We start from the raw sequence: 26,914 nt of genomic DNA, 5'->3' as shown, positions 1-26,914 counted from the left end.
CAACACAGAGATATAGATTTAGAGATATGTGGTCCTCACAGGAGAGTCACACAAACATTATTTTATAGAATATGATGTACTATAGTAGATTATACAGTTTAGTTTGTGTGTTTCAGTAGTAGTATTAATCCATATAACACTGATTTGGAACATATTCCTGCAGAATCATGTTTTTATTCTTACATTTATGTACAACACAGATCTGTGTGTGGTGAGGTTTAACAGGATTTAGATATATTTTCATTCCTATGCTTCCTCTGTGACTTTACTGCTCATAAACACAAATGAAAGAAGCCTAATCTCTGGAAAGGAGGGGGTTACATCTGTGAAGGAAAGTCAGTCATCCAAAGTCAGTCTCCTTGTGCCAAGAGGGTACGTGGGATGGATGGACAGGTAATTTGCACCGGAGAATAACTGTGCCCAGAACAGCAGGGGTCAGTGGGCTCCAACATGACTCTATGTTGCACCGGTCACTTCATGTGGTTGTCAGTGCACTGCTTTCTATGAAGGCTTGCTCAAATGTGTGTGTGTGTGTGTGTGTGTGTGTGTGTGTGTGTGTGTGTGTGTGTGTGTGTGTGTGTGTCTGTCTGTCTTATAAACAGCTGTGATGCACGATGACCACGTAGAGAAGTGGTCAGCCTAGGCAAACTTTGAGGTTACAAGGCTGCTGTGAGTCTGTATTGATTTATGTCCCGCCTCACATTACTCACATTGTGTCTGACAATGGTGCAATTGTGGAGTTGCCATGACTCCCTGACAGGATGGGAGAAAGATGAAGATGTCATGATGAAATCAACATGGGAAGAAATAAAGTTCATTGTATACGTCTATAACTTACCCTATGGCTCCAGCTGCTACAGCAGCACAGTGTCTTCCACACGGCTCTATCCCATCTTCTGAAAAGAGGGGTTACCAAAAAAAACCCCAAACTACCAGGAAGGAAAATGAGCGAAAGCATGACTCAACATGTCACTTCAATCTTCCTCACTAGAAAAGGGGGCATGAACTTCTTAGGTTAGCATTCATTGAGTATTGTTGTCATCTGTGTAGAAGAGTTGGGTGAGTAAGTGTGCTCAGGATGTATGAGAGTGGGTTTGTGTGTGAGAGTGAAACTCATGGACTGTCCTGAAAATGGGTCTTTGCTTCCGTTAAGAAGGTTAGCTTGTATACATGAAATATTTCAGAGGTGGTCCAGTGCCAGTGAGTACTGACACTGTATTTAAAAGATATGAAGTCTCAAGTTTGGCATTATGGCCATCTTTGTTTTTTGGAGGGGGGAGTGAGTACATTTGGAAGAAAAGATGTCAGTTATGAACTAAGACTAGCAAGCTCGATTGGGAGTCTGTAGCAAAACTTTCTTGAATGCCTTGTGGCAATATTAACCACACAGCGAGCCCTGTTATCACATATTTGAATTAAAAACACAAATAGTCTTGAGAGATCTTAAGAGTCTTAAGTGTGGGTGACAGCAGACTGTAAGCACTTTCCTCGTAATCCAGGCAGCTAGCAGCCTCTAACAATGCAATAATGCTAAGCCACAATACTAATAAGAGCTAGCTCAAGCAGGCTTGGAGACCAGTTGCAGACCTGCTGGCAATCTGATTGCAAAGGAAAAATGTATGTTCCCCAACTGTTTGGCAAGTAGTTACTGGGGGTCGTTGGGTGAAATTAGTTAGAATAAGGGCCAAAAACCTCCTTGGGATTGCTATGGTTGCTAGCTATTTGCCAGTGTCACCTTTACTTTGTATGGAAATTGCAGATTTGTTCGCAAACAATCATAAACTAACCACTGAATTGTAAATGGACTGGTTCTTATGTAGTGCTTTTCTACTCTACCCAAGCACTCAAAGCACTTCATACAGCATGCCTCATTTACCAATTCATACAAGCTATTTTATCTGTGCTTGCTTTCTAACATTCACACAGATGGACAAGGATATTTAGCATGCAGACTGGAGCAGGTAGGGATCAAACCGTCAATTTTCTGTAGTAGATGATCTGCTCTACCTCCTGACTTGCAGGCACCCCACTGGGATTGAAACTCTGTTTCCAAAACTGGAAAAGGTGAACATTCAGCATTGTGTAACTGAGGACTGGCAATCAACTTTAATGTCAGCAACCAATCACAAAGGGCTTAAAACTTTTTGGGTATTTCAAAAATTGAGTCTTTGGGGGACTTACTCACTTTTGGAGCCAGACTCAAGTGGTTACTCAGTGAATGACAGTTTTTGATGTTTTAGCTTCCTTTTTTAAACTGCTCGTTCCTTATAGATGAGGTGGATGAGGTAAAGTCTTGGCCTGACACAAACGGTCCCAGAAGCAACCACAGAGAACTAACAGTTGCTGCATCTGGACATAAGGATGACTTTAACACCTTATTTTTAGCTCCCTGCTGAGCAAAATCTGTCTGTGCATTTCTGTCCACAGCTCTGTTCAGCAGGCATGAAAAGAGCCAACAGAGAAAAATCCAACTGCACACATTACATGACACCGCGCACAGTAAAAGATGGAGCAGACATTAGCAACTTAAGACAACGCATGAGAGCTAAATGAAAAATAAAATGGGGGGAAATGCATAAAATGTTTTTATGTCAGTCCGGTCAGGAGAAGTTTTTTGATTTTTTTTGTTTTTCCCTGCCTTCACTGTGTGTGTCTTGTTATCTGTCTGAGTGGAAAGCCTCATTATCTCATGGGCAGCCTTGTTTTCTGGTTGTCTCTGTGATGAGGCGGAGCGTAAACATTTCTTGGCTGTGAGTTGGGGTCAATGTGCTTGAAAAGTCTTTGAAGACTGTGAAATACAAGACAAAATCGATGTGCATCTCTCTCTCTGTGGTTTCCTCTCCCTGCCACTCGTGCCACACATCTGCCCCCTCTTTACCGCCTTCCTGACACCACCTCAACTCAGAGGCTTCAATTGGATGTGAAGGCACATAAAGGGTGGGGGGGGAGGGTGGAAGGGATGGTCACATTCCTCTGGAGCCTCGAGGACGTCACGCCCGTCATCGCCTCAACGTCAAGACTGCGTCAGCTGCCAGCTCCGCTCCGTACGAATGGGGTCGGCCAAATCCGCCCACGCCTCGGAGTATCAGGTGAAAAATCAGGTCCCTCCAAGAAGAAAGAAAGAAACTTCTTAACTCATTCACAGCAAACGTAGCAGCACATAGATGACTCAAAATGACTTTTTACCCAGTAAAGTGTATTGGAGTTATGATGCACTTTCTTCCCTTCTCCTTCCCTTTTGCCCCCACTTGAGATCATCATGACTGAGATTTGATCTGATTTGACACCGCAATATACATGCAATGTGTCTCTGAGGGTAGCCCTATGAAGCTATATAAACTTGCAGTATTGCACAGCACTACTGTGTAGTGCTGTAATGCTCACCCTCGCCCAGCCATGTGACAGAAACTGCTCATTTCAGAAAACAGAAACCAGGGTTTCCTAAAGTAGGTGTCAGAGGGGGAAAGGGTTAAAAAGAATCATTTTTAATGGGACCGTAATGGGAATGTGCTGTTGAACCTCACGTTAAACCTCCATTTTTAACTTGTTAGTGGTTTTAATGGAGCTAGCTAGCTATCTGAAAGGTCCTCATGCATTTTAATCATTACTTCAATTTCTTCATGATTTCTTGATTCGGTTATTTTTCATTTTTTCCCTCTTATTAACTACTAAAAACTGTGAAACTATCTTTCAGCTCTTTGGTGGCTAAAGGTGACTGAAGCTTTCGGCGGATTCTGGCAGAACAGTCGAGTTTGTGCCGCCACCAAGGCGAAGCAGTCTGGATCTCGGTGCTCTGCGGGGCCTTCTCAGTCTGCTGCAGCTAATTGGCTCCTCTGAGAGCCGTGTACAGTCACTCATAAACACAGTGGATGCAGAAATCCACACGAAAAACACTGACACACCAACTCAGGACCTCCCAGCCATCTGCTGGGGGCTCGCACATACAGGTGCTCCTGTTTTCCCAACTCTGAGCTCAGGAGACGCTCGGGGTCCCAGCAGCCTGCTGTTGTGTTTGATCAGTGACGCCGCGCCGCTCCTTGTCATTGTGATTCTGCAAACCTGCGGTTCACAACTCATGTCTGTCCAAACAGCTGTTTCTTTTGTAAGAATCCCCCTCTCTCTGCTCGAGGACCAGAAGAGGACTTTACACAACAAGAGAGCTCATCATCATCATCATCACTTTTATGGCCCACAGAAGACCTGCATTTCACACAGCTTGCAAACCTCATCTTGATCAGAGCGCAGTCACTGCATCAACACGGTATCATACCACAAATCCACTGTGTCATAATTAACCCACAGTGGAGCACTTAGGAAGTGAGGTGTAGCACTGCTGACATCAAGTTGTAGAGAAAGGGAACTGCATTCGACTGCATTGGATGCACTTTTTTCCATCCTCGAGGGCGAGAGAGTGGCAGTCAGAAAAACACTCCAGCTCACGGGAACTGTAGAAGAAAAGAGCCGCTCAATACAGACGTCAAAACACAATCAGATTTAGAAATGGAAAAACTTGAGAGGATTAAAATACCCTCCATTATACAGCTCACATTTAAAACAGCTGCCTTCAGGTTCAGTGGTTCCACCCTCCCAGTGCTGCACAGTGGACCTCCATGTCTATTTTTGATTGATCTGCACCATCGTTGATCAATTTTGCTTTCAGAGAAACGGCCAAAAAAAGTTTAATGCTATTGTCAGACGAAGATTTTAGGCAGTTTTGTACTTAATTATACTAATAGGTTTGCTTTCCTTGCTTTTATCAGTAGTCGGGAAATTTTATCAGGTATAGTAATGTTAGGGTTTCGTTTTTTAAGGCCACAGAATAGGATCCCAGATCCAAGAAATGAAAACGAGCCTTGTCCAAAGGATGGCTGGGCTACTCTTAGTGATAAGAGGCAGGGGTGCCACCAGGAATCAGAAATATAACACTGTGCAGACATGGATCAATATTCTGCTTAGATAAATAATTTTTTTGATTAGATTGATGAGAGATGTGAAGCCATTTTTCTTCATTTTAATCAACATTATCAGGGTTTGTTTGTTTTGTTTTTAACATTGATTGGTTCCTTACACCAAAATAAACATTAACTTTTTGGAATGAAGTAAATAAAATAATAATTATAATAATAATTCAATAAAATTGTGTAAAATTGTTTAAAGATTTTAATTTATAATATTTAGTATTGGTAAATATAACCTAAATAATCTTGGAGAGAAAGGTGTCTGGACCCTTTTAGGTTTCTTGAAGACGTTTCACCTTTCATCCGAGAAGCTTTTTCAGTTTTAAGAGCAACTGGTGGAGAGTCCCAGATTTTGACTTTAGTGACCCACACCCGTTTTTACACCTTGGCTCATGTCGTGTGATTAGGTAGACTCACTAGAGGATCAATAGGGATTCGAAGGCCCTTCAGATATCAGTGGGCCTGGTTAAGGGTCAGGAGTGTGGGGAGATGGGAGTGGGACTGAGCCTGAGCCAGAGGGTTGATCGGTTTAGCCGGGCAGCAGGTCGGCAGATTAGTTATTTAACACTCAAATGTCCAAAGTGTCTGCGTGCTGGCTAAAATAACACAAACGTTATCTTCTGTTAGGAATGAAGCTAACTAATAAGCAGTTTCTTTCATGTGGACTTCTCTAGGAGTTTATTTTCCACCCGTCTCTCTTTTCTTTTTTGAAACCCAACGAGCCGAGTGCGTGCACCTGGACCAAACCAAATCATGAAATAAGGAGGGGGTGTTAGCAGCTAACTGAATTTTATTATTTGTTGCCAAAAAAGAAAATAAAGCTAATGATAGCAAAAAAACAACAACAACACCTTTATAAGTTGAGACAGTTTTTAACGCCGTCAATTTAATGGTTCTCAAATGTAACTTGATATCTGAGTCTTCCTTGTCTAATGTCCGCCCTCCCCCTGTTTACTCAACTAAGAAATGAGTCACCAGCAACATGCCTAGATAAACAAGCTTGCTAGCCGTTTGCTGTCAGCGCTCCACTGTCACCCAAATATGCTTTCCATTTCTTTCTAATGAAAAAACAAACAACAAACAACAACAAACAAAAATAGCGGCTGCCAAATTGGGCTATGTATGGGCAGTCTATGCATGCATCACCCAACCCTGGATTACCTTAGTACCTAAAGGTTTTCTTAATGACTCCTTTTCTCTAAAACAGTGATTGTTTTTTGTGTACAGTCCTTTCAAAGCCTTTTCATATATTTTACTTAAATTCACGAAACCCCATCTGCTGTTTTTGGAGATAGGAGTCCAGCAGAGAGGATGTGAAGGTGTGGACTATTACATTAAAGACTAATCTAAATCTGCTTTAAGGTCTTTAATTCAAATAGACTCTAAAATGTAGTCATCTTTAGGTTTCCCCTGAGAGCCCTTAAACACAAATATAGACCATCAGCACCCTGGAGAATATGCTTAACCAGCTTATACCAGCTTTCTAAATTATTAATTTCATTTTTCTTGCTATGTGATAAAGAAAACTAAATGAGACACCCACTTGATGCACATAGGAGCTCTGTAAGAAGTAATGATGTAGCGAGACGTTTCACTGAAAAGCAACATTAGAGAGAAGCTTTTTGCATTACTGATGTTTAATGTAAACTTCCAGTGGGGTGAATGAGGTTTTCGCTCTACATTATGCAATTTTGCATTAGTTTAAATGATGTATCTCAAGGAGATGGTGATTTTAGTACCATATCTTGTTGCTATTCTGACACTTCAGCTGTGAGGTCTTTTACAAAATAAAAATAATCATTGTGTGTAGATGGGGCTGCGGTCTCACTAGATGCAGTTTTCAAAATTCCACACAACACCTTAAAAAGTTCATTATGAGTTTTCCCTAGACTCTTCTTCTTTTAGCCTATTGCACATGTTTTGTAGCTATAGCTGACTGATTTAAAAGTCAGAGGCGAGTGCTTTTTGCTGTATAAAATCCAGAAACATGTTGGGAGTGTTGGTCTGTGCACGACAAAATTACTAAGATGTGGTTACTAAGAAGGTTTAAATGTTTACAACCTACCCCAGCAGTAGGCCAGGTTGTAACAAAGGATATAGTCGAACAGGTTAAAATCTTTGCAGTGCACAAATAGTCTGTGAAGTGCTGACACGATCATCGCCGGTCTGGAGTTCAGTCCTGCATGTGAGCTTGTCTCGTGATCTTGTAACTTTGAACAAAGATTTTTACCCATCGTGTCCACTAGATGGCGATGACAGCCCAGAATGCGCTAATCAAGGACCATCAACATGAGTTCCATGAGACTTTTATAACTTAATGCACAATTTTAATCAAACAATACTGCGCCATTTCTTCACATATTTTTAAACTTCTCATTGTTTCCTTACAGTGGGGACTGTAAAGCTGTTAGCAAAGAAAGGATGATTGCCTAATAGGATGAAGTGCTTGCTTCCCTCCCCCAGTGAAACCAGTGTCTGTCCAATCCAGTTAAATAGTAAGCTTGGGTGGGGCCGGGGGGGGGGGGGGGGGGGGGAATCCAGCCTAGGGCAGGTTTACCCGTTTACTCAGTTATTCCTGGAATCTTTAACTGAAACTTAAGAAACTTAACACAGACCCTTACATTCAGTTATTTAGGCTCTAAATGTCTGCTTTAATACACAGTATTATGTTGTTTACCAGCTAAAGATTTTCCAGTTTCATGACCCAGCTCGGGACAGCAACCCCAAACAAATCAAGGTGCAACAGTGGTTCAAAGTCCAGACCTCAATCTGACTGATAAACCACAAATATCAACACTGTAAAGAAGAGAGGGCCAAAACTCATCCACAACAATGTGATGGACAGATAAAGTCATGCAGAAGATTAGTTGATGTTATTGCTGATAAAGTGGTGCTACAAGCTACTGAATTGTTGGGTGTGCTTAGTTTTTCCACTGGACTGCATACACTGTAAATACCAATATACTGTCTGGGGAAGTAAGCCAGGATTGGTCGACAAAAGGCTCAGTGGACGTCTGAGCCACACCGTTTGAGAACTGCACAGAACTGGGCATGAATATTGTGTTTTTTCATTAGGAAGCAGTTGTTAGCTGTAGTGTTATCAGAGTGAGGTCTCGGTTGCAGTACTAACAGTGGTTGTGTCAAGGTTTCACTGATTATTGAATGTGTAGTGTCAAGCTTTGAAAATGGGTGGCTCACTAAACAAAAACCAAAAATCTCAAAAGGAAAAAAAATTATTTTAAAAGAATTTCACTGGGCCGGCCCACATGTGATGAAACAGGGCTGTGTGAAGCAATCCTCAAGTGTTTTAGCGTGGCCTAAGAGCAAAAAAACAAAACAAAAAACCACTCACAGGAGATTTAAGTCAAAGAAACAACTTTATTTAAGTGTAATCAAAGAAAACCCCCAAAAAAAACTGCATAGGAAATGTTTAAAGTCCACAGAGTGCAGAGAGAGCAGCACGTGGCCGTTATCTTATAGTCTCCGATGCCTTATTTAGACTGAAGACCTGACATTTGCACTTCCATCCATTACAACGTGCATGTGTGTGCACACATGTGTAAAAACACACACACTGAGATTGAACTGATAACAACACACACTGCAGCGTGGATGAGAAAGCACCAGCAGCACCCATCTAAACTCAGCTGGCCACGCTGGCTCACCCCAGCTCTTGGACTGCGAGGAGGATACATTCAGTGGATTTCTGCACAGACGACACAGATGCAGCGCAAACACGCAGACACACGCACATGGCGCCCACTTGACACGCAACAACCAGCTGCTGGAAGAACAGGATACAGCTGACAGGACGAGACGGCTCCCACCTGGTAACACAGATTTTCTGTGGTCTCTGCCGTGTCGTGTATCTGCCACCAGCAGATGGCGCCGGCGAGTGAGCAGCAAGATGCCATTTAAGCCTTTTCTTCACAAAATACATTCTAAAAGGGCCAATGAGCATCAAGTGGTGTGAATAGTTGTACTTTTTGTTAAAGATAAAAATAAACAAACCAAAACTTGAACCAGAGGGGAAAGAAAAATAAAATCAGGGTACAAATTGAAAGCATTATTTTCAAATTGAGAAATTATTTGTTTTATATATGCAAGTGGACACACAAAAAGAATCAGACTAGTACAGAGATCATAACAGTGGGGGGTGGGGAGAAAAAAGTCACTACATTATCACTACACGATTCAATGAGACACCTGCAGCACAGCGCTGCTGAGAACTACCTGAGTTTTGTCTTTTTCCTTTCTAAACACATCCCAACCCCTTTTTTTCCCCCTCGTTCTTTTCTTAAGCGTATACAATCATTTAAAAGCAGGTCTATGACCTCGCACACCTGGCTTTGCTTTGTTCTCTCCTGTTAAATTGTGGGAGGCCAGAAATAAAATGGTAGCACAAAGAAACAAAAAAACAAAACAAAAAGCAACGCAGAGCAGGGCCACAGTCGACTGATCATGTGCTCAGCGGCCATCCCTGCACGCTGTCGGGTTCGAATTCAAGAAGGGGAGGCGATTTTTTTAGTTTGTGCTGTTCCTCACACCTACTAAAAGGATTTCTCATCTTAAATTTGAGCAGGGAAGGTTTTTACATCACTTCAGCATGAAAGGACAGCATTCCTATATGCCCGCTCATATAAAGCATTTTAGAGGGAGTTGAGGAAAATTCATTACTAACGGTCGAGGGTCACGCTAGTCAAAACTCTGCCGGTTGTTTCTGTGGATTCAAAGTATGGCTACCCAAACAGTGGGTGCTTTGCAGAGCCTCTAGAGAACAGGAAATACAATCACAAAAGTCAACGGTTAATTCCATCCAACGCAATCCTAACACACACTCGCGCGCTCAAACACACACGCATTTTTGGGTATCCATTTTGGAAACACCACCCCAATAATCAGCTACCCACTCCATCTCAGTTTATCATCTATCTAAAGAGACATCAGTATAATACATAGACTTTTTAAAGCATGCAACAAAATTAAAAAAAAAAAAAAGGTTTAAAATACATTTTTTTCCTCTTTAAGAGTGAAGACCTAAGGATCTTAAAGATAGAATTCTGTAATCTTAATTAAAAAATAAAACCCGATGCAACATGAACAAACATGTCAAAGAGTAATACTGAGAAGAAGAGGAAAAAAAATGTTCTACTTTACTGGTTGAAACTGGGTGTTGTAGTCAAAGCAGCAGTGGTTAAATGTGCTAATAGCTACATCCACAATCCTGTCATGCATTTGTTTAAACCAGTGATTCCAACCTATTTCACGATGTTCCCGCCATTCATTCGCTACCTGTAGCTATTACTACTACTATTACTACTACTACATTTTAATTTTTTTGACATTCCATCTGGCTATTTTAACTATTCAATCCAAGCTATTAGCTAACAATTTATCTGCTACCTGTACTTTTAGTCAAATAACAGATGTTTTATAAAAATTGGAAAAATAATTTTAGCTAGCAGTTTAAGGTGTCCTTTACATCCTTTGTTTACCCATTCAGTTTTATTTGTTTATCCATACTGCCATTCAACTGTTTGGCTATGGTTTTGGCAAACAATTTAACAGTTCATCCATCATGTACTACAGCCTGGTCTCGCACCAAACCAGAAACTGTCAAAGAAAAATCCCAAAAAACATAGCGGCTAATTTTTGTCTTCTTGATCGATTGTGTTTTTTACATTTTTATTCATAGACATGAATTGTGACCGAGCGCAAATTTGTGAGTCATTTGTCAGAAGCAGAATTTTCACCACAGAGTATAATGAAACATGGACGTAGCTTTTGAATGGAAAAACAAAGCAGATACGTCAGTGCCTTAAACCTGCATTCTATCCAAAGGCCACTAGATGGCGATAGCTATAGTTCTAAAAAAGGCTTCTGGTCCTTCAGAAATATGTGAGGAAATGGCTGTCTTGTCTTTCCTCCTAAGTTTGTGCTCAGCCACCTGTCTCAAGTCATACTAAAGTCCATTTTATAAATCTTGTACATACCATGTTTTTAAATGGAGGCCTATCCGTGGTACGCTCATTGGCTAATGATTTATGATTAACTACTCGTTAGCCAAATAGTAAGATTCACAATCTGACCTGCCCCTCATCAAAAATGTGGTTTTTGCGAGATTCACATAACAGTGGATGCCATCATGTTAGCCAAGTCTATCTTTTGTATACAGTCTACGATTTTATCCAGAGAAAGTGGGTACGTGTCACCATGGAAACCAAGAAAACAAAGATTTAAAAAGGAGGTGACAACTGTGATATTGTAACCCAAATTAAATGAAATCCCATCTTGAAATGATACAAATGATGTTGAAAATCTGAAATGCAAGACTGTCTCTGGTGACTCCACCATTGATTCCTCAGAATATCCTCAGATATTTTACCCCCCCCCCAATCACCACCACCACCACCACCTTTTAAAAAGTGGGGGAAAAAAAAAAAAATCTATTTCATACAAAAATTAGTACAAGGGTAGTGAACAGTTTAAATGTGATTTTCAGGGACATCATATAACATTTAAATTATAAGTATTCATTTAAATTTGTGTAGAAACAACAGATTAAAGTTGTAACTACATTGCATGCCATTGGCCTACCATCAAGCTTTCCAACCATTTTCTCACTTTGATACTAGTTAATCATTTTGCAGCTTTTTCCGGATTTATTTTTTGTTAACTTTACACCTCACATTTCTTCATCTTCACTCGATCTTTATTGGGGAACAGGTTTTGCTCAGTTGGGAATCACTGCTTTAAACCACCAGTCTGAAAGGATACTCCCAGAGGCTACTCCTCTGGAAGAGCCAACACCAAGCATCCTGAAAATCCACGCGGCAATATTGTGCTGAAATAAGAGGTAATTCATGTGCAGTCAAAAAAGGCGGACATGTGATGGTAACGCTTTAAAAGAGGACATTTCCTCTTGCCCTCACCCCCGGCTCACTAGAACAACTTACAAGTGGAATGGACATGTCCATTATCATCATGAGGTAAAGGTAAACGGGGCCCAGCCCTCTTAAGTGCATCCAGTCAGAGGAAGAGGATTTATCCTCAGGTGCTCTGATTTAACATTTGTATCTTTGATAATAGTCCAGTGACATTAGTCGCCTACAAAGGCATGGTCCAAAAAATTTTAACTCTGCTTGGCACAGAACTATCACAAATCATTTTGGCACAATGCTTTCGTCTGAATCATTTGGTTTCTTGGTGAGAAAAAGCATAAACATACCCCGACATTTACAGTAGATGCAACAAACCAAGGGCTGTTCAGGTTTACGAGCATGGAGCGATGACCATAAAGCGCATTTCATTCAAACTTTGAACAGTACCGTGGATCTTTGGTCCTAGAACTATGGGGCATGTACTGTATTGTGCGGTATGTGAATGAGGTATAAATATCCTAGGAGGTATGCATAAATAAAAGAGTAAACATGATCTATTCAGAATGAATAACAAAAGTAGAGGTATTTGAAGGTTTACATGCACAGTAGCAACGAGTGACAAACTTGAGGTATTTTTTAAGAGTTGAGGTATATGAAACAGTTCTGAGGTAAAGGAAATGTGAGATGAGAGGATGGAAATCCTGATCACGTGCAGACAGACCTCACCTCAGAGGTGAGAGCCAGTCAGCCAATATTTAATAGTTCAAGAACTTTGCAAGGCTAAGGAAGTGGTTAACAAAACTGCAATAGTCTGGTGTTTGTGGTGAGAGGTAGATTGAAGGACAAGGGGATTCCCATAGTGCTTTCACCACAAATGAGTCTCCATCACTTTATGGGAATCTGGATATGTGCGAGGATGACCAAAGACGCTACTTTGAGCCTATGGTAAAACTGTGGCACTGCTCGATGAGCTGGGGGTGATAAATGTGAGGGGGGAGGGAGAATTTCTCTTTGGTGCAAGTATCTCCTGTACTCTATGACAAGGATCTAATTTAAAAATGCACTCACACAGGCAGTGCCTGTGTCTTAGTGGGAAGTGGAAGTACTTGTGCACCCAAGCACGTGTTCTTCTTCAAAACCCACAACTCATTTCAATGAGTGTTATCAACTTTTAGACTTCTCAACAACAATGATTATTTGAGAAATGTTTTACAATTGAGATTCTGATTTGCTTTAAAATCGCCAAATCTTCCGTTGGCCATTGTGCAGGATTTCTAACTTTGGTTGACTCTAGTAGTTATTCTGTAGACCTCCATCTTTAGAGGAATTGATCTACTAGCGTTCAGTCTGGAGGCGTCTCAACTCCAAGCATCAATAAGTAGGGCCGGGCTTTGGAGGTCGTCCTCTCTCATTGGACAGGACTGAATACTTGGCCCCTGGAGCCAAAGAAAGTGGCTTTGAACCACAATGTGAATGCAGAGGATTGTAATGTTAGGCCTTTAATCTGATGTCATTAATGTCATCTGAATGGCCAAATGAGGTGTCCATTTCCGAGGCTTTCGTCACACAGCACGCCTCATCATAAGGGTGTCATTCGATTACTTAAATAACCATTTTAATTTATTTTCTTAATTAAACGTTCAGACAAATCTATTAGGTACAGATCTTGGAAGATTCAATTCTAAAATCCTTTATCTAGTCCTCCTATTGGGAGACCACACAAAGGATGCTGCTTTCCTTGCATATTACTCTCTCTTTAACTGACTGGGTAGTAATTACTAATCCAGTCAGTGGGTTAGAGGTGAGGCCGGGGTTTATGGGGTATTATTCAAAGAATTCATATCATTAGAGGGGCTATGTAAAATCTGACCTCCTGAACTTTATATTTCTACACATCAGTAAATTCATCATAAAAGCCTTAGCCAGTAAAGCTAGAGGGAGAGCCTGAGGTTACAGTTAATTAATGACCTGAGCTCATTTTAAGTCTATCAAGTTTGGCATTGCTTCACACAGACTTCTTAGGCTATCATGACACTAACACCACCACAGAGCCACACAAAGACAACGTTAAATGCGAGAGCAAAAAAAAGAAAAAAAAAGAAACAAAAACAAAACAAAAAAAAAAAGCAAAACTACAAACATCAAAAGACGCTATTCTACGAGTTTCCTCTCAGCCAAGCCTTCTAATTAGGGCGAATCATGCAACCTCTACAGCGGTCTGAGTATTGTCTCAGCAACAACATTCAGGAGGTTTACTCAAATTTCCAAATGCACAGAAAGAATTCTATTAATCCTGTGCAAATATTAAATGTAGAGTCTATTGTTTTTTTTGTCTCTCTTAAATAACAAAGTATAGAGGTAGACTTTTCTTCTTTGTAAAACTTCACGGACAAAAACCTCTGCTTGGAGACTGTGTACATTCATAAGGTAAATGAGGTAGGTACGGAGCAGAGAGTACAAGATTTGAACAAGTGAGAAATTCCCTGAGATGTTTCCTTAAGGAGAGCCGACAGAGAATTCGGAACAGCTGAGGCAGAGGAAGGGAAATATGGCTCTTTTTCTATTGATTATCAATTTTTAGAGGTCCCCCTTTGATGTATATATCACAGGTATCAGATTTTTTTTAAAGAATAGAAATGAAAATGACAAAAATAATCTATAGTTTCAATTTCCCTTCTTTTCAGCATGCTCCCAATCATCTTTGAGCTCTCCTCCTTTCTGCCGATCCATTCTCTCTCCACCGTTTCCTTCATCGGAAAAACTGCAAAAAAAAAAAAAAAAAAAAAAAAAAAAAAAGGCAAAGGTAGGGAGAGAATACAAAAAAAGGTCGTTTTTTTCCTTTTAGAACTTGAGGATGCGATTATTTCCAAAGTCAACGACCACAATGGCTCCATCGGGCGACACGGCCACACCGGAGGGGCGATCCATCTGTCCGAAGCTGCTCCCCTGCGATCCCAATTTGCATAAGAAGTTTCCGTTGGGCTCGAATATTTGGATTCGGTGGTTGCGGGAGTCGGCCACGATGATGCGGTTCTCTTGGTCCACGGCGACGCCCTGGGGACGCAGAAACTGTCCGTTCCCGGTGCCCTCGGAGCCCAGGAAGCGAGCAGACTGGCAATCTGGTCGAATAACCAAGAGGCGGTGGTTGTTGAAGTCGGTCACCACCAGGTGGTCTTCGTGGTTAAAGGCTACACCTCTGGGAGAGTCGAAGTGTTTCCACAGGGCCCCTTCAAACCCGTACTTGTTGAGGAAAGAACCGTCAGGGGCAAAGAGCTGCACACGATGGTTTCGGGTGTCTGAGACCAGGATCTTACCCTCAGAGTTGACAGCCACATCCCAGGGATAATTAAACTGCCCATTCTTGGTACCCTTTTCCCCAAACTTCAGCAGGAACTGGCCTTCGAAAGTAAACACCTGTCAGAGAGAGCAAACATTTTAGAGCCTCTTATGTTTACATGAGGAGTAGACAGAAAGTAAGCGTGAGGAGCTATGTTTTATCAAAAGCTGACTTTTTAAAGGGCTTTACCCTCCCACCTAATTTTTCTGTGAATAATGGAAAGTCAAAGGCAATTCCAGCTGTGTTGATCATCTCTAACGGGGCTTTCATACCTGCACACGGTGATTGTCCTTATCAGCCACAACAATTCGCCTCTGAGAGTCACATGCAACCCCAGCCGGACGATCAAACTGACCAGGTCGAGAACCCAGAGAGCCAAACTTATGGTGGAAGGCACCGCAAGGCTTGAATATCTGGAGAGAAAACACCGCTTTATTACGCTTTAAAAGTTTCACAGCGCTCCATACTGCAAGACTCATTCATGCACTCACGCTAATGTAAACACAGCTAATGCTTTCATGCTAAGCATCACTCAAACACCTCAAACCAAGCTGTTCCTTGTATTTTATATCTAAAATTCATGCTCACTCTTTAATTCAATAAAGTGCTATTTCTAAGTCTTTCCGTTAGTGATGACATCACAATAACAAACCTACCTGTATACGGTTGTTGCTGCGATCAGCCACCACCACGTATCCCTCCTTGTCCACACAGATGCCCCAGGGTCGACAAAGTTGACCGTCTCCCTCGCCCTCACAGCCAAAGGATGACACTTGGGTGCCGAGTGACCCATAGCTCCGCCCAGACTTCACAATCACCTTGAAGGGGCTGCCCTGGATGTGCTGGTTGCACACCAGCACGGACAGGAGATGCTCCCCCTCACATTTTGGCAGGTAGCCGACGGTGTACGAGCCGTTCTGGTGATCCGTTACATCAGCTGTGGACACGTTACCATCTGTAACCGACATGACTATTGCAGACAGCGCGTCCCCACCTGAAAGACGTGGCTCGCCATCGTGATCGTATCCAACCACAGTGAAGGAGGTAGGCTTACTGCGAAGGGCACTTTTCAGACCCTCACCGTGGGCTTTGGTCACGGGGGCAAAAGCCCCACTGCTAATCAGGCCCATGGACTGGATGGCAATGTAGAGAGCCTGCAGGGACCATTGATGCAGTTAATTGAGCTTCTGTGTTATAACATTTATTTGTAAATGTGAAAATACTGAACAGTGAAATGAGGTAAGCTAAGACTGGCTTGCGATCGTTCTAATGCTGACCTGGTCTGGAGGAGTGAACATGAAGCGGTCGTCCTCTTGTGGCTGCAGCAAGCCTCTGAGGGCCTTGAGTTCATGGATCTGAGTGAGCATTCGCTCCCTCGCCAGCAACACATCCAGGTGGTGGCCCTCATCCAACACCTGGCTTACAGCAGCAATGGTGCTGTCCAGCTTGGTGAGACTCTGGTGGAGTTTCTCCACCTGCAGGTACAGAGACTTGGCCTTCACCTGGCGGATCTTCTCCACCTGCAAGGAGTTGGTACGGGTGATTAGGAAGACAGCTACAGCGAATGTTTACCCACATTCAAGAGCATCCTGTTCGACAAGATTCAACTCATTAGAAATGCACTTTGACTCACAATAGCAAAGTAGAGTCTTGCAAAAATAAATGCACCCATCAACACACACAGTTAGCAGACTTATTTTGTTTCATGGTGTCACCCCCTCTTGTTCAAAAGAACTTAAAGGCTGAAAATGAAAAAGATCATTAAGAGAAATTTTCATTTTAACCCAAAGTCCTGCCGCTCACTCGATATTTTCCCCTTTTTCAGACCGTTCCCTGTGAACTCCAGAGATGTTTCCGTGGGAAATTCCCAGAACATCAGCAGCTTCTGAAATACTCCAAAGACCATCAACCATGCCACGTTAAGTCACTTAAATCACCTTCCTTCCCCATTCCTATGCCATTTGATCTGCAGCAGATCATCCTGACCATGTCTACTAAATAGCACTGCATAACTGCCATGTGATTGATTGATTAGATGTGTGTTTTAACAAGCAGTTAGCGAGCCTAATGATGTGCCTAATGAAGTGGCCGGTGAATAGTTTCTGCCATGTGGATCAGGTCACACACCAATAATGTCTATAAATACTAAACCACTAAGTTTAATGAAGGCTAGTAATGTTACTGTTATAAGTTACTTTCAATAATTTTATCAAACTGCTAAAACTACGACTAGAAGGAAACAGATTACGCACCTTCTTACTTTCTATCATATACATACGCAGTGAAAATATCAGGTCAGTGTACGTTTTACCCTGAACCAAAAAGCTCAGTCATCAAATGCTCTAAATGTGCCGTTTCAGACAGTTTTTTCTACTGTTAGCCCTGTATGTCAGATAGGATATATAACCGTCTCAGGTACGCATCATCAGCTGTGACCAAAGAACAGTCATCTGCCTTTTAAATTTTCCATTTGTGAAGGCCAGTCAATCCAAAGAAAGTTGGCCTTAAGTCAGAGCAGCTAAACAGCTCGTTTCAAGAGCATGAACTGGGCCCCAGCATAACATACAAGATGATTATTCTGAACTGTCAAGCAAAGAGAAAACAGTCTCCTCTTTTATGAACTGAAAAACATTTTCTTTATCCAAGTAATAAAATCATGATGTAGCACATATTCTTAATACCTTTTTAGAAGACCTTTGCAAGTGAAAAACACTGATAAAGATTTGTTTAAATGTTCTAAATAGTTGCTTATATATTTCTGTTATATTTTAAATACAACATTCACAAAACATCATCATCTATGCAAAAAGACGACTCTAGTCAAGATTTCCTAACCAATGTCCAGAGACCTTTTTCCTTTGTTGAACAACAGAACACAATAAAGTGCGTAACACTGTATCAAAGACACCAGGACTGGAGATGAAAAGCTGAGAGGGGAAGAACCAAAATGATTTATTAGTTTAAAAAAAAATGGTGTGGTTTTTTCCACCTCTTTTTAAGTACTTTGACTCTCGTTTAACTGTAACACTGCTCCTGTTAGAAGTCATATTAGGTTCCATTAGAGTCAGAGAGTATAAAGCATTAAAGAGGGTGGTATAACCTGAGAAGCACCGACTGGGCTCTTACTTACTGCAACCCAACAAAAAAGAAAAAAAAAAAAGAAGTAAAACACAATAGCCCGACTGCCTCTGTGGTTAGAAGGACTTCTGATAGCGGGGAGGGACCCAAAAGAAACAAAGACTCCAGAAGAGAGGGATTCTTTGTTAACCCGTGGCATAGGTGAAACTGTAATTTGCATCTGTGAGACTAGAGTTACACTTAAGAGTCGCCGAGGACAAAGACTCAAGTTGGGCTTTCTGATGAACAGACAACTAGTTTTAGTCCCTCGGCTGAATGTGGTGAAGAGAGGAATGGCTGAGGTGGTGTGCATTTCAACGAGACAGAGCAAAGCAGGACCAGCTCCTGTCCTAGTTATTCAAGCGCACACCGACTCAGTCACGTATGCAGCATGTTTACCCTCAACTCAGAATCATGAAACTGTCCACTTTCAGATATACAGTGCTGGGTGACTGAAGAGCACCTGACTGGAGACTGTTTCCTTTATTCTAGCACCACTGGGCCGGGCCCACCAGTAACCCTCACAGTGGCCAGCAGAAGACAGCATCCCTGTCCTGTTTTACGTGTGGTACGACCGGTCTGTTGGCAAATCATCCTTATGCTCAAGTTGGTTGTCGGAGCATTTGGAGAGATGTGCAACTGGTATATTGGAAGACAGCACAGGAGCCCGTTTGCATTGGTTTAAAATGCAGTAAGTCAAACATGAGGAGCTGCTCAGTGCACCCAGCAAGTTCCCCATAGTATGAGAGCAAAGTCCGGAAACAGTCCTCATAGATAACACTGGTTACATTGTTACACTGCATTTAGGTTGATGCTCATCGTGTTTTACTCCAATTAGCCATTATAAAAACCTCTTTAAATTGTGTTTTTACTGAAAAATAGTTACAAATAACCCAAATACCATTTTGTTTAAATTAACAGACACATAATGGAACAAAACTAGCTTGCAAAACTCATAGCACATCAATATTATGCTAAGGACTTCCAAAGTGTTGTGAGGATGAAAGGCTGCTATTACTGTGGTGAGGATTCAAAAAGAGAAAAATGAAAAACCACAAGAATGACTAAAACAATAGAAGAGTTTGGAGGAGCACTGTGTCACGCTCCATCAGGTCAAAATATCAGACTTAGTCATATTTCCTAAACTCGCGACATACGGACTATTTTCATGTGATTCAAATAATGATACGCATGTTGGAGAATTGGAAGCAGAGTTATCCCAGGGTGATGGATCTTCCTGTAAACCTGGGTGGCCCTGCGTCTTCTGTAGGCTTTAGGCCAAACTGTCAGCGTAACAGCTGATTTTGTTTAATTAACCAATCTCGACATGTATGCTTTCAAGCACTGCGTATTCCCCTTAACTATGATTTACAGCCCCGTGTTTAATCCCCACGGAGACTCCGCCCCAATGGGTGCTATCATTTGCATTTTCACTCCTGCACTGGTGTGCGTGAACGCTAAAGCTGAGATGATTACATTGGATATGAACCACTTAAATAACAGTTATTTTACTGAAAGGTAAAAGGAAAGGAGAAAGAAAATGGATGGAGCAAACCAGATTTAAAAAAAAAAAAAAAACCTCCATCCTGAAGTCCTTTAAAGACTGGATGTCTAAAGTGATTGTGAATATGTCCTGCGTTAAAATATTTCTGGACTATTTTTGAACCAAGCTCCATTTTTCACATGCAAATAAACAGGTCCAGCCAATCACATTACTGCATTTCCCAACAAATGCACTCACAGCTCAAGACATGCACAGATGCTGGATATATAATGATATAGAAATGGTAACAACCTGAAATATGTAAGCGGTCATGATACAGCTTCAACTTGAAAATGGATTAATCCAGAATCTCTGTTTCTGTTTAGAAACGTCAGGACCAGCTCATCGTCACTTGATGCTGACTTCAGTGCATTTTTGAGGAAATTTTTTTATACGTTTTGTTTATACGTTACAACAAGTTTGAATCCAAAAAAATCCTGAAGTGTGGGGTGTTTTTCTTCTGTGTGTAATGTCCTTTATCCTTGTTGCTGTGGTGTTGTTGCTACAACGTGACCTGTAGTTGCTTTTCCTATAGGAAGGTGTAACTCTGCGACACTGGAGGCAACATCTGAGTCTAGTTTGCTTTGTTTAAGTCACACTTTCACAGGGGAAAAAAAAAAAAAAAAAAAAAAAAAAAAAACATACACTCCACACAGAAAGACCCAAGCCGGTCAGTAGATTAAAACCCAGGATGTTCTTAATGTGAGGACAGTGCTAACTAGTGGTGCAACAGATCAAAAATCTCACGGTTCGGATCGGATCACGGTTTTAAGTCACGGATGGGATCAATTTTCGGATCAGCAAAAAAAGACAAAAATTTAACATTTACTTCTTGAGGTATTTTTTGCCTGTTAAAAACATTTAACTCTAGACTCATTCCACGCAATTAAAAAAAAAACCAATATGGTACAATATAGTTCAGTACAGTCTTTGTATCTACCACTCAATTCAATTTTATTTATAAAGTGCCAAATCACAACAACAGTCGCCTCAAGGCGCTTTATATTGTAAGGTAGACCCTAGAATAATACATATCGCTCATTATATCGCACTCTGCTGTGATATAATGAGCTGTCACGGTCACGTAGCTTTACGTTGCCCTGGAGGTCCACCCATTTGTAGTAGTTAGGGCAACAGAAGATGCCTGGGACAGTTCAGCCACAACTTAAATCTTTTCCTGCTCATACATGCTTGGAACGATCTTGCCGCGAACGGGATATCATAGCGTGGCTCAAGCACGTTCATCATAGTTTAAACCCCTTGTTTTGCACAACAGAATACGGCCTCCCGTCTGCAGCTAAACACCCTAGCAGCTTTTGTAATAGCTTTAGTCCGGTCGGACTGGGCAGCAAAGGGCTGCTTAAATACTGTAAACTCCTCTGCTCCTCCACTTGGACCGCTAGCGCTGGCCATAACTATCGCTGGCCATAACTATCGCTGGCCATAACTATCGCTGGCCATAACTATCGCTTGACAGACCCACCACACGCACCATACACACACTTTTTTTTTTCTCCCCTCGTTTTTAAATCTTCAGATCACGTGCCAAACCGTGGAGTGGGATCGGTTTGGATTACGGATCAACCGTGATCCGTTGCCCCACTAGTGCTAACCCACCACACCACCATGCTGACCATGAACAGTGACCAGTAGTATACCTTTTAGACATCCAATATTTAGTAAAGAAGTGTTATCAGTCAAACGTAGTGACATTTGGACTAATATTTCAGCTATAATAAGACAATGCACTACCGCCAATCCATTTAAAACTCAATGGCTAAAGAGGAATCAGATCCGTGAGCATTCATTTTGGACTGATTTGTTATCTTTGATGGTGTGTGTTTTTAAAGGACTTTAAAGGACTACAGATAAAAAGGTAGCCGTTTGGCTAACTCTGGCACATTGACACTAATATGTCCCTTTTGAATAAAATGAGTTCAAAGTCAGGTGTAAAAATGTTTCACTAAAGGCTGATAAATACACAAAGTAGCAGCTCACCTTCCATAGAAGCTCACACTCCCTCTCCTCCAGCGCTTTCTTGTGTCTCAGGACAAGAGCCTTCACTTCTGTTTGCACCACTTTAGCCTTGATCTCCACCTGCTCGGACATGGCCTGGACCTTGTCCATGCTTAGCTAGAGACACACAACACAAAATTGTAAGATGTGACATAGAAATGCTGTCAACTTTGGAGACAATCAGAACAGAAAAGAAAACCCAGGCTGCTATTTAAAAATTAAAAATTAAAAAAATAAAAAAAATAAAAAAATACCACTAGCAATGGAAAGGCACAAAGAGAGGACTATAATGTGCAAATGTAGCTGTCACTCTGTAGTGTGACAAAGGGCGGGAACGTATAAAGACTGGCCTGTTTTATTAGCCATATGGGACCCAGAAACAGGACGCAGAGGATCAGGAAACATAAAAGGACACTGTATGTGACATCCAAATCAGTGCACGAGCACCTGCAGAGATTTTGTGATCTATTCTTTTGTCACATTTGGTGGTACTTTTAGAAGGGAAGAGGAAACATGAGCCAGGAATAGGAAGTCACTTCACACTGCCCAAAAATGATGCAACTTCCTACTAGAAGGGACAGACTTTGGGGAAGAAAAAAAAAAAAAAAATCACATGAAGATCATGTTTGACGTGGATTTCTCCATTTGTTGAGACACTGAGGATTTAAAGTCCACAGAATGGATACTGAAAAGTATTGGAAGATGCCATTGCATGGTTAGACTGGTTAGATTAGACTAAAGTATTTACAATGTGAATCTCTGTGAACTTAAAAGCAGTCTCATTTTACAGTCGGGCTCAACAGAAAGAGCACGTTTATAACCTGGATCAATACAAGCACTGAAAAGCAATAGCACCAAACAAAAGGTCTTAGCTTTTACAACACTGAGTTTCCCTTTGCCTCCCCCCGCCTCTCAGTTTTATCTGGCCTTTCCTCTGGCAGTTTCTGGGGGGTCAGAGGGTGATCAGGACCTCACAGGGACGAAGGGGAGGAGGGTTTAAGTCTTCCTTTGTGATATCGGCCGCAAGGATCAAAGGTCAGCTAAACCACCGCTCGCGCTCTGCAGCCCCGGTCTTAAGACACATAACACCCCCAATGCATCCCTGCAGCAATAAAGCCTGGCAGCAGGGCTCTTTTCTCTTTGGCCTGGCTATTTGAAACAGCCAGCTAAAGGGACAACTAAATCAGGCCCCCAGAGAAGAAACAGCAGGACGGGAATTCTGAAGGAATCAGAGGGGCCGACTGTTGTCAAAGTTAATAAGGAGCCACGTTGAAATTAAAATGCTACCACCTTTTTCTCACCATCTGTACATTTCTACAAGATTGATTTTTTGATACTGATAGGAAATCTATTTAACGATTTCTTTCACCCTCTCCTCTCTTAACCATCTCTGTTTCCCTCCCTGTGATTTTTTTTTTTGCATCTCCTGCTTCCACCCCTCCATCTCTCTCTCTCTCCCTCGCAGTCTCTGTGTCGCCATCATCTTCCGCATTTCTCTTCACATTCCCAGAGGAGCACAGCTTGCAGCACAAAGAGAGTCAAACTAACCAATCAAACCTTCTGAGGCATAGAGCTCCGGCCAACCAGGAGGTCACAAGTCCAGGGTTAGGGGTCAACGAAGATAATGGGTATAGAGTGGGCGGAAATTTCCTACCTCAGGGGACAGCAGAGTGTGTGCGTGTGTGTTGCCTATGCCTACGTTTCTGTTTGCACATTATCTGGCGTCAGTATTTACTCCCGCGGTGACCTGGACAAAAGTGGACAGACACACAAACACACACACAAAGCCCAAGGTGCTGCCAGACGACAGGTGGTGTATCTTATGACTCAGCTACTCGTACCCCAGTGCTTCTCATGAAACCAAGTGTGTGGTGTTTGTTGTTGTTGATGATAATGATGATCCCAGTGTGTGCTGTGGGACATGACTTTTATTTCTGGCCAGGAGTTTGGCAATCTATGTGGTGACATTTCTGAATTTGTTGACATAAGCGCTGCTCACGCACCAATAAATCAGCCAAGCAGCACAAAGATACAGAGAGTGTGACAAAGGCCAAGGGTTAAAACAAACAACAAAACGAACACACGAAAAAGCCACATTTGTTAACTTGCTATTTTAAACACTGGTATCGGCTGAGAATTTCACAATCAGTGCATCCCTACAACTACCCATCCATTAAGGTACAAAGCAAGGCGCGGTCACACAGAGGTTAAGCTGGGAAATGGATAGGCGAGGCACATGCTCTACTGAATAGATAGTACGTGCCAGCAAGTCGTGTGACCTCAGCGCAATGAGCTAGTGTTTCATGTTTTGGGTGAGTGTTTGCCAAAGTCACAACCACCACCCCGCCTTTGAGGCAACTTAGATAACACTCGTGTGTCTGACGTATCCCTGTGAGCCAGTTACCATTTCAAACTAACAACTAATCCATTACCCGACTTTACGATTGGCTGAGTGTTTGACCACAAGGCATTCAAAAAGGAATTTATAAACTTTCTTTTTTTTTCTTTTTTTTTTAAACTGCTCATTGCAATTTATCCATTCTTCCCCCTACCTTAATCAAAATTTAGACTGACATGTGAATAACTGAAGATTCCACTATTACTCACAGAAAATCCTTCTGCTCATTGTTTGGAATTTTTAATGTGACAAAAAAACAAAACAAAACAAAAAAAACAAAAAACACAAAAACCCAAAACATGACCAGGCAGACTAAAGTGTTAATAAAACTCACATTTTTTCCTCCAACTTATTCATGTGTCACTGTATAAGCAGGAATTTCGGTTGGGGGTGGGGGGGCTTAGGAAGCTGCCACCCAATCTATAATTATGTAAATGAAGAGAGGTGTTGTGTGTTTGTGTGGGAGTGGGAGAAAGAGGTGGAGGGGGAGCGAGTGAATACAGGGGGGCAAAGTGCTGCACTTCTGTGAAAGAAGAGGGGAGTTTTCCTTTCTCTGAAATCCTTTAAATACCTCATCTACCCTCCCCCATACTCCTTTCCACTCCTCCTCCCCTTTGACCTTCAGCCTTATCCCCCCCACCCTCACCCCCACTCAAAAGAACTCATTCCATACAGCCCCACCCCCCCCTTCTTTTAGGGCCAGCTGGAGACCTCTAACCCCTAAGGCTTCCCAGCACCAGGGACTGGTCACTCTCAAACATATTGAAGCTGATTGTCTCCCATAGGTGGTCACTCTGTCCTGAAGGGGGGGGGGGGCACGCACAGCTGCTCTCTAGTTTCCACTCAGCCTCATTAGGCAGTGATAAAGGTTCATTTGGATATTTTAATCTTGGCAAGAACCTTGTTTTTGTCAGAAGTAGGACAACCTTACCTGTAAGTCCTTGAATTGTTTGGGTTTGTTGAGTTAGCACTCAAATCACGTTCTTCTGATTCTTCTCCAACACAGTGTGTTGAGTCACCTCACCAGCACCAACATACAAACAACAGAATTTATCATCAGTGAGGTTGCGGTCCTACCTGCACCGCCTGTCGTCCCTGCTGTGCATCTGCCAGCAGCTGGATGGTGATGGCCCGGCAGTCCTGAACGGCGTCTTGCAGGTAAACGAAAGTGTGGCCCATGTGACGGCCCATGCTGCACTCTCTGCAGATAGGCACCGTGCAGGTTTCACAGAAGAACAGAAACACCTGAGAAAACAGGTAGCACACGCATCGTTTCAGCTGTGCGTTCAGACATCAACATCAAGCTCAAAGGGGCCAAAGTCTGGGTGCTGACCACAGCAACTCCAGTCTCAGAGGCATGCATCAGAGTTTGAATGTGTGTGAATGTTAGATAGCTATATAGCACTTACATAAAAAAGGAAAAAAAAAAAGTGCTTATATGAATGGGTGAGTGAGGCATATTGTACAAAGCGCTTTGAGTACTTGGGTAGAGTAGAAAAGTGCTATATAAGAACAGTTTAACATAGGGCTTAATGCTACACACATGCTGACACATGAACCTCATCTCCAAATAATAAAATCAAGTCTTCTCTTTCGGATACTGCTAATATGGTTGTGTCTGGCAAAGAAAGCCCCACCCATCTGCTTCTCGAACCGTCGGTTTATGTGGAGCAACCAAACAGAAGAAAGCTGGCTTAAAGGGAGGGCGGGACCTAAAGCAGCTCGTTTTAGAGAGTGGATACAATGAGGGCGATGCACTGAGGTCCAGCGTAAGATAAACGAGTCTGGTTTGACTGGATGACTTCCATCTATGCTGTATTTTGTTTTTTTGCATTTTAAATCGCTACTAGCACGAGCAGCAAATGTTCAGGTTAGAGCTGGGCGATATATCGAGTTTTTAAAACATATCGATATATTTTTATACGAGATATAAGATGTGACAATATCCTTTATATCGATATAGTCTATGTTACGTTATAATTATAGTTGTGGAGCCGCAAGTTTGCCTCTCTTTCGTCCACTTTTGTCTCTACGCAACGTTACTCCGCCTCGCCTTCACTGAAGACAACTCCCCCTCCTCCCCCATCGCTTCACGTGCAGGCAGCGACAAGACGGACACGGCAAATCTCCGTTAACGAGTTACTGCGCATCGCCCCATGCGTGGGGCTGGACGGCGTCAACGTGCTAATGAGCTAAACATGCTAACGAGCTAACAGCGCTAACCCTAAAATCCTTTCATTCTCTCAAAAGTTGATAGCGCGCCTTATGTATGAATTCTGGTTGTGCTTGATGGCCGCGAACCGATTTTATGTGGTACACGGAGCTCAGCAATCTGTCAAAAATGTTTGAGTACGACTTTGGTAAGCTACGGAGCTGCACCGCTTGATAGATTGTCGGCGCATTATGGCTACCGAGGAGCTTCGCGGAGTGATACGTACTGTGCATCAACGTAATATTACCGTATTGTGTGTGTATAAGGACCATAAATGGCACCTGTAAGAGACGTGGTTATGAAGCGGATTTCAAACTCCAGGCTATCAGTCACACAGTAAAACTTGGGAACAGAGCAGCTGTGAAATCTGTCTTTGTTATTACGCTCAGCGTCTTTTAGTTTACATTTTGACTGCACAATTGTGAGCTCTTTGTTTAGCACAAAAACAACCT

The 26,914-nt window shown here is 42.1% G+C and overlaps 1 protein-coding gene across 1 annotated transcript in view; it reads right to left on the bottom strand.

Annotated features, from left to right (window-relative positions):
- Nucleotides 1–8,336: 8,336 nt before the first annotated feature.
- Nucleotides 8,337–26,914, bottom strand: part of trim71 (tripartite motif containing 71, E3 ubiquitin protein ligase) — a 39,938-nt gene continuing 21,360 nt past the window's right edge. The window contains exons 2-7 of the mRNA XM_082520771.1: nt 25,328–25,495; nt 21,835–21,969; nt 16,454–16,696; nt 15,833–16,330; nt 15,449–15,589; nt 8,337–15,253 (exon numbers count right to left, since the gene is read on the bottom strand). Of these exons, the coding sequence (XP_082376897.1) occupies nt 14,681–15,253; nt 15,449–15,589; nt 15,833–16,330; nt 16,454–16,696; nt 21,835–21,969; nt 25,328–25,495 (1,758 nt within the window). The 3' untranslated portion in view covers nt 8,337–14,680. The remainder of the gene's footprint in view (nt 15,254–15,448; nt 15,590–15,832; nt 16,331–16,453; nt 16,697–21,834; nt 21,970–25,327; nt 25,496–26,914) is intronic.

This window comes from Aulonocara stuartgranti, assembly GCF_965226115.1.
Source record: "Aulonocara stuartgranti genome assembly, chromosome: 22".
Taxonomy (NCBI): Eukaryota; Metazoa; Chordata; class Actinopteri; order Cichliformes; family Cichlidae; genus Aulonocara; species Aulonocara stuartgranti.
Note: the sequence above shows the minus strand (reverse complement) of the source record. Positions and strands in the feature narration are given on the sequence as shown.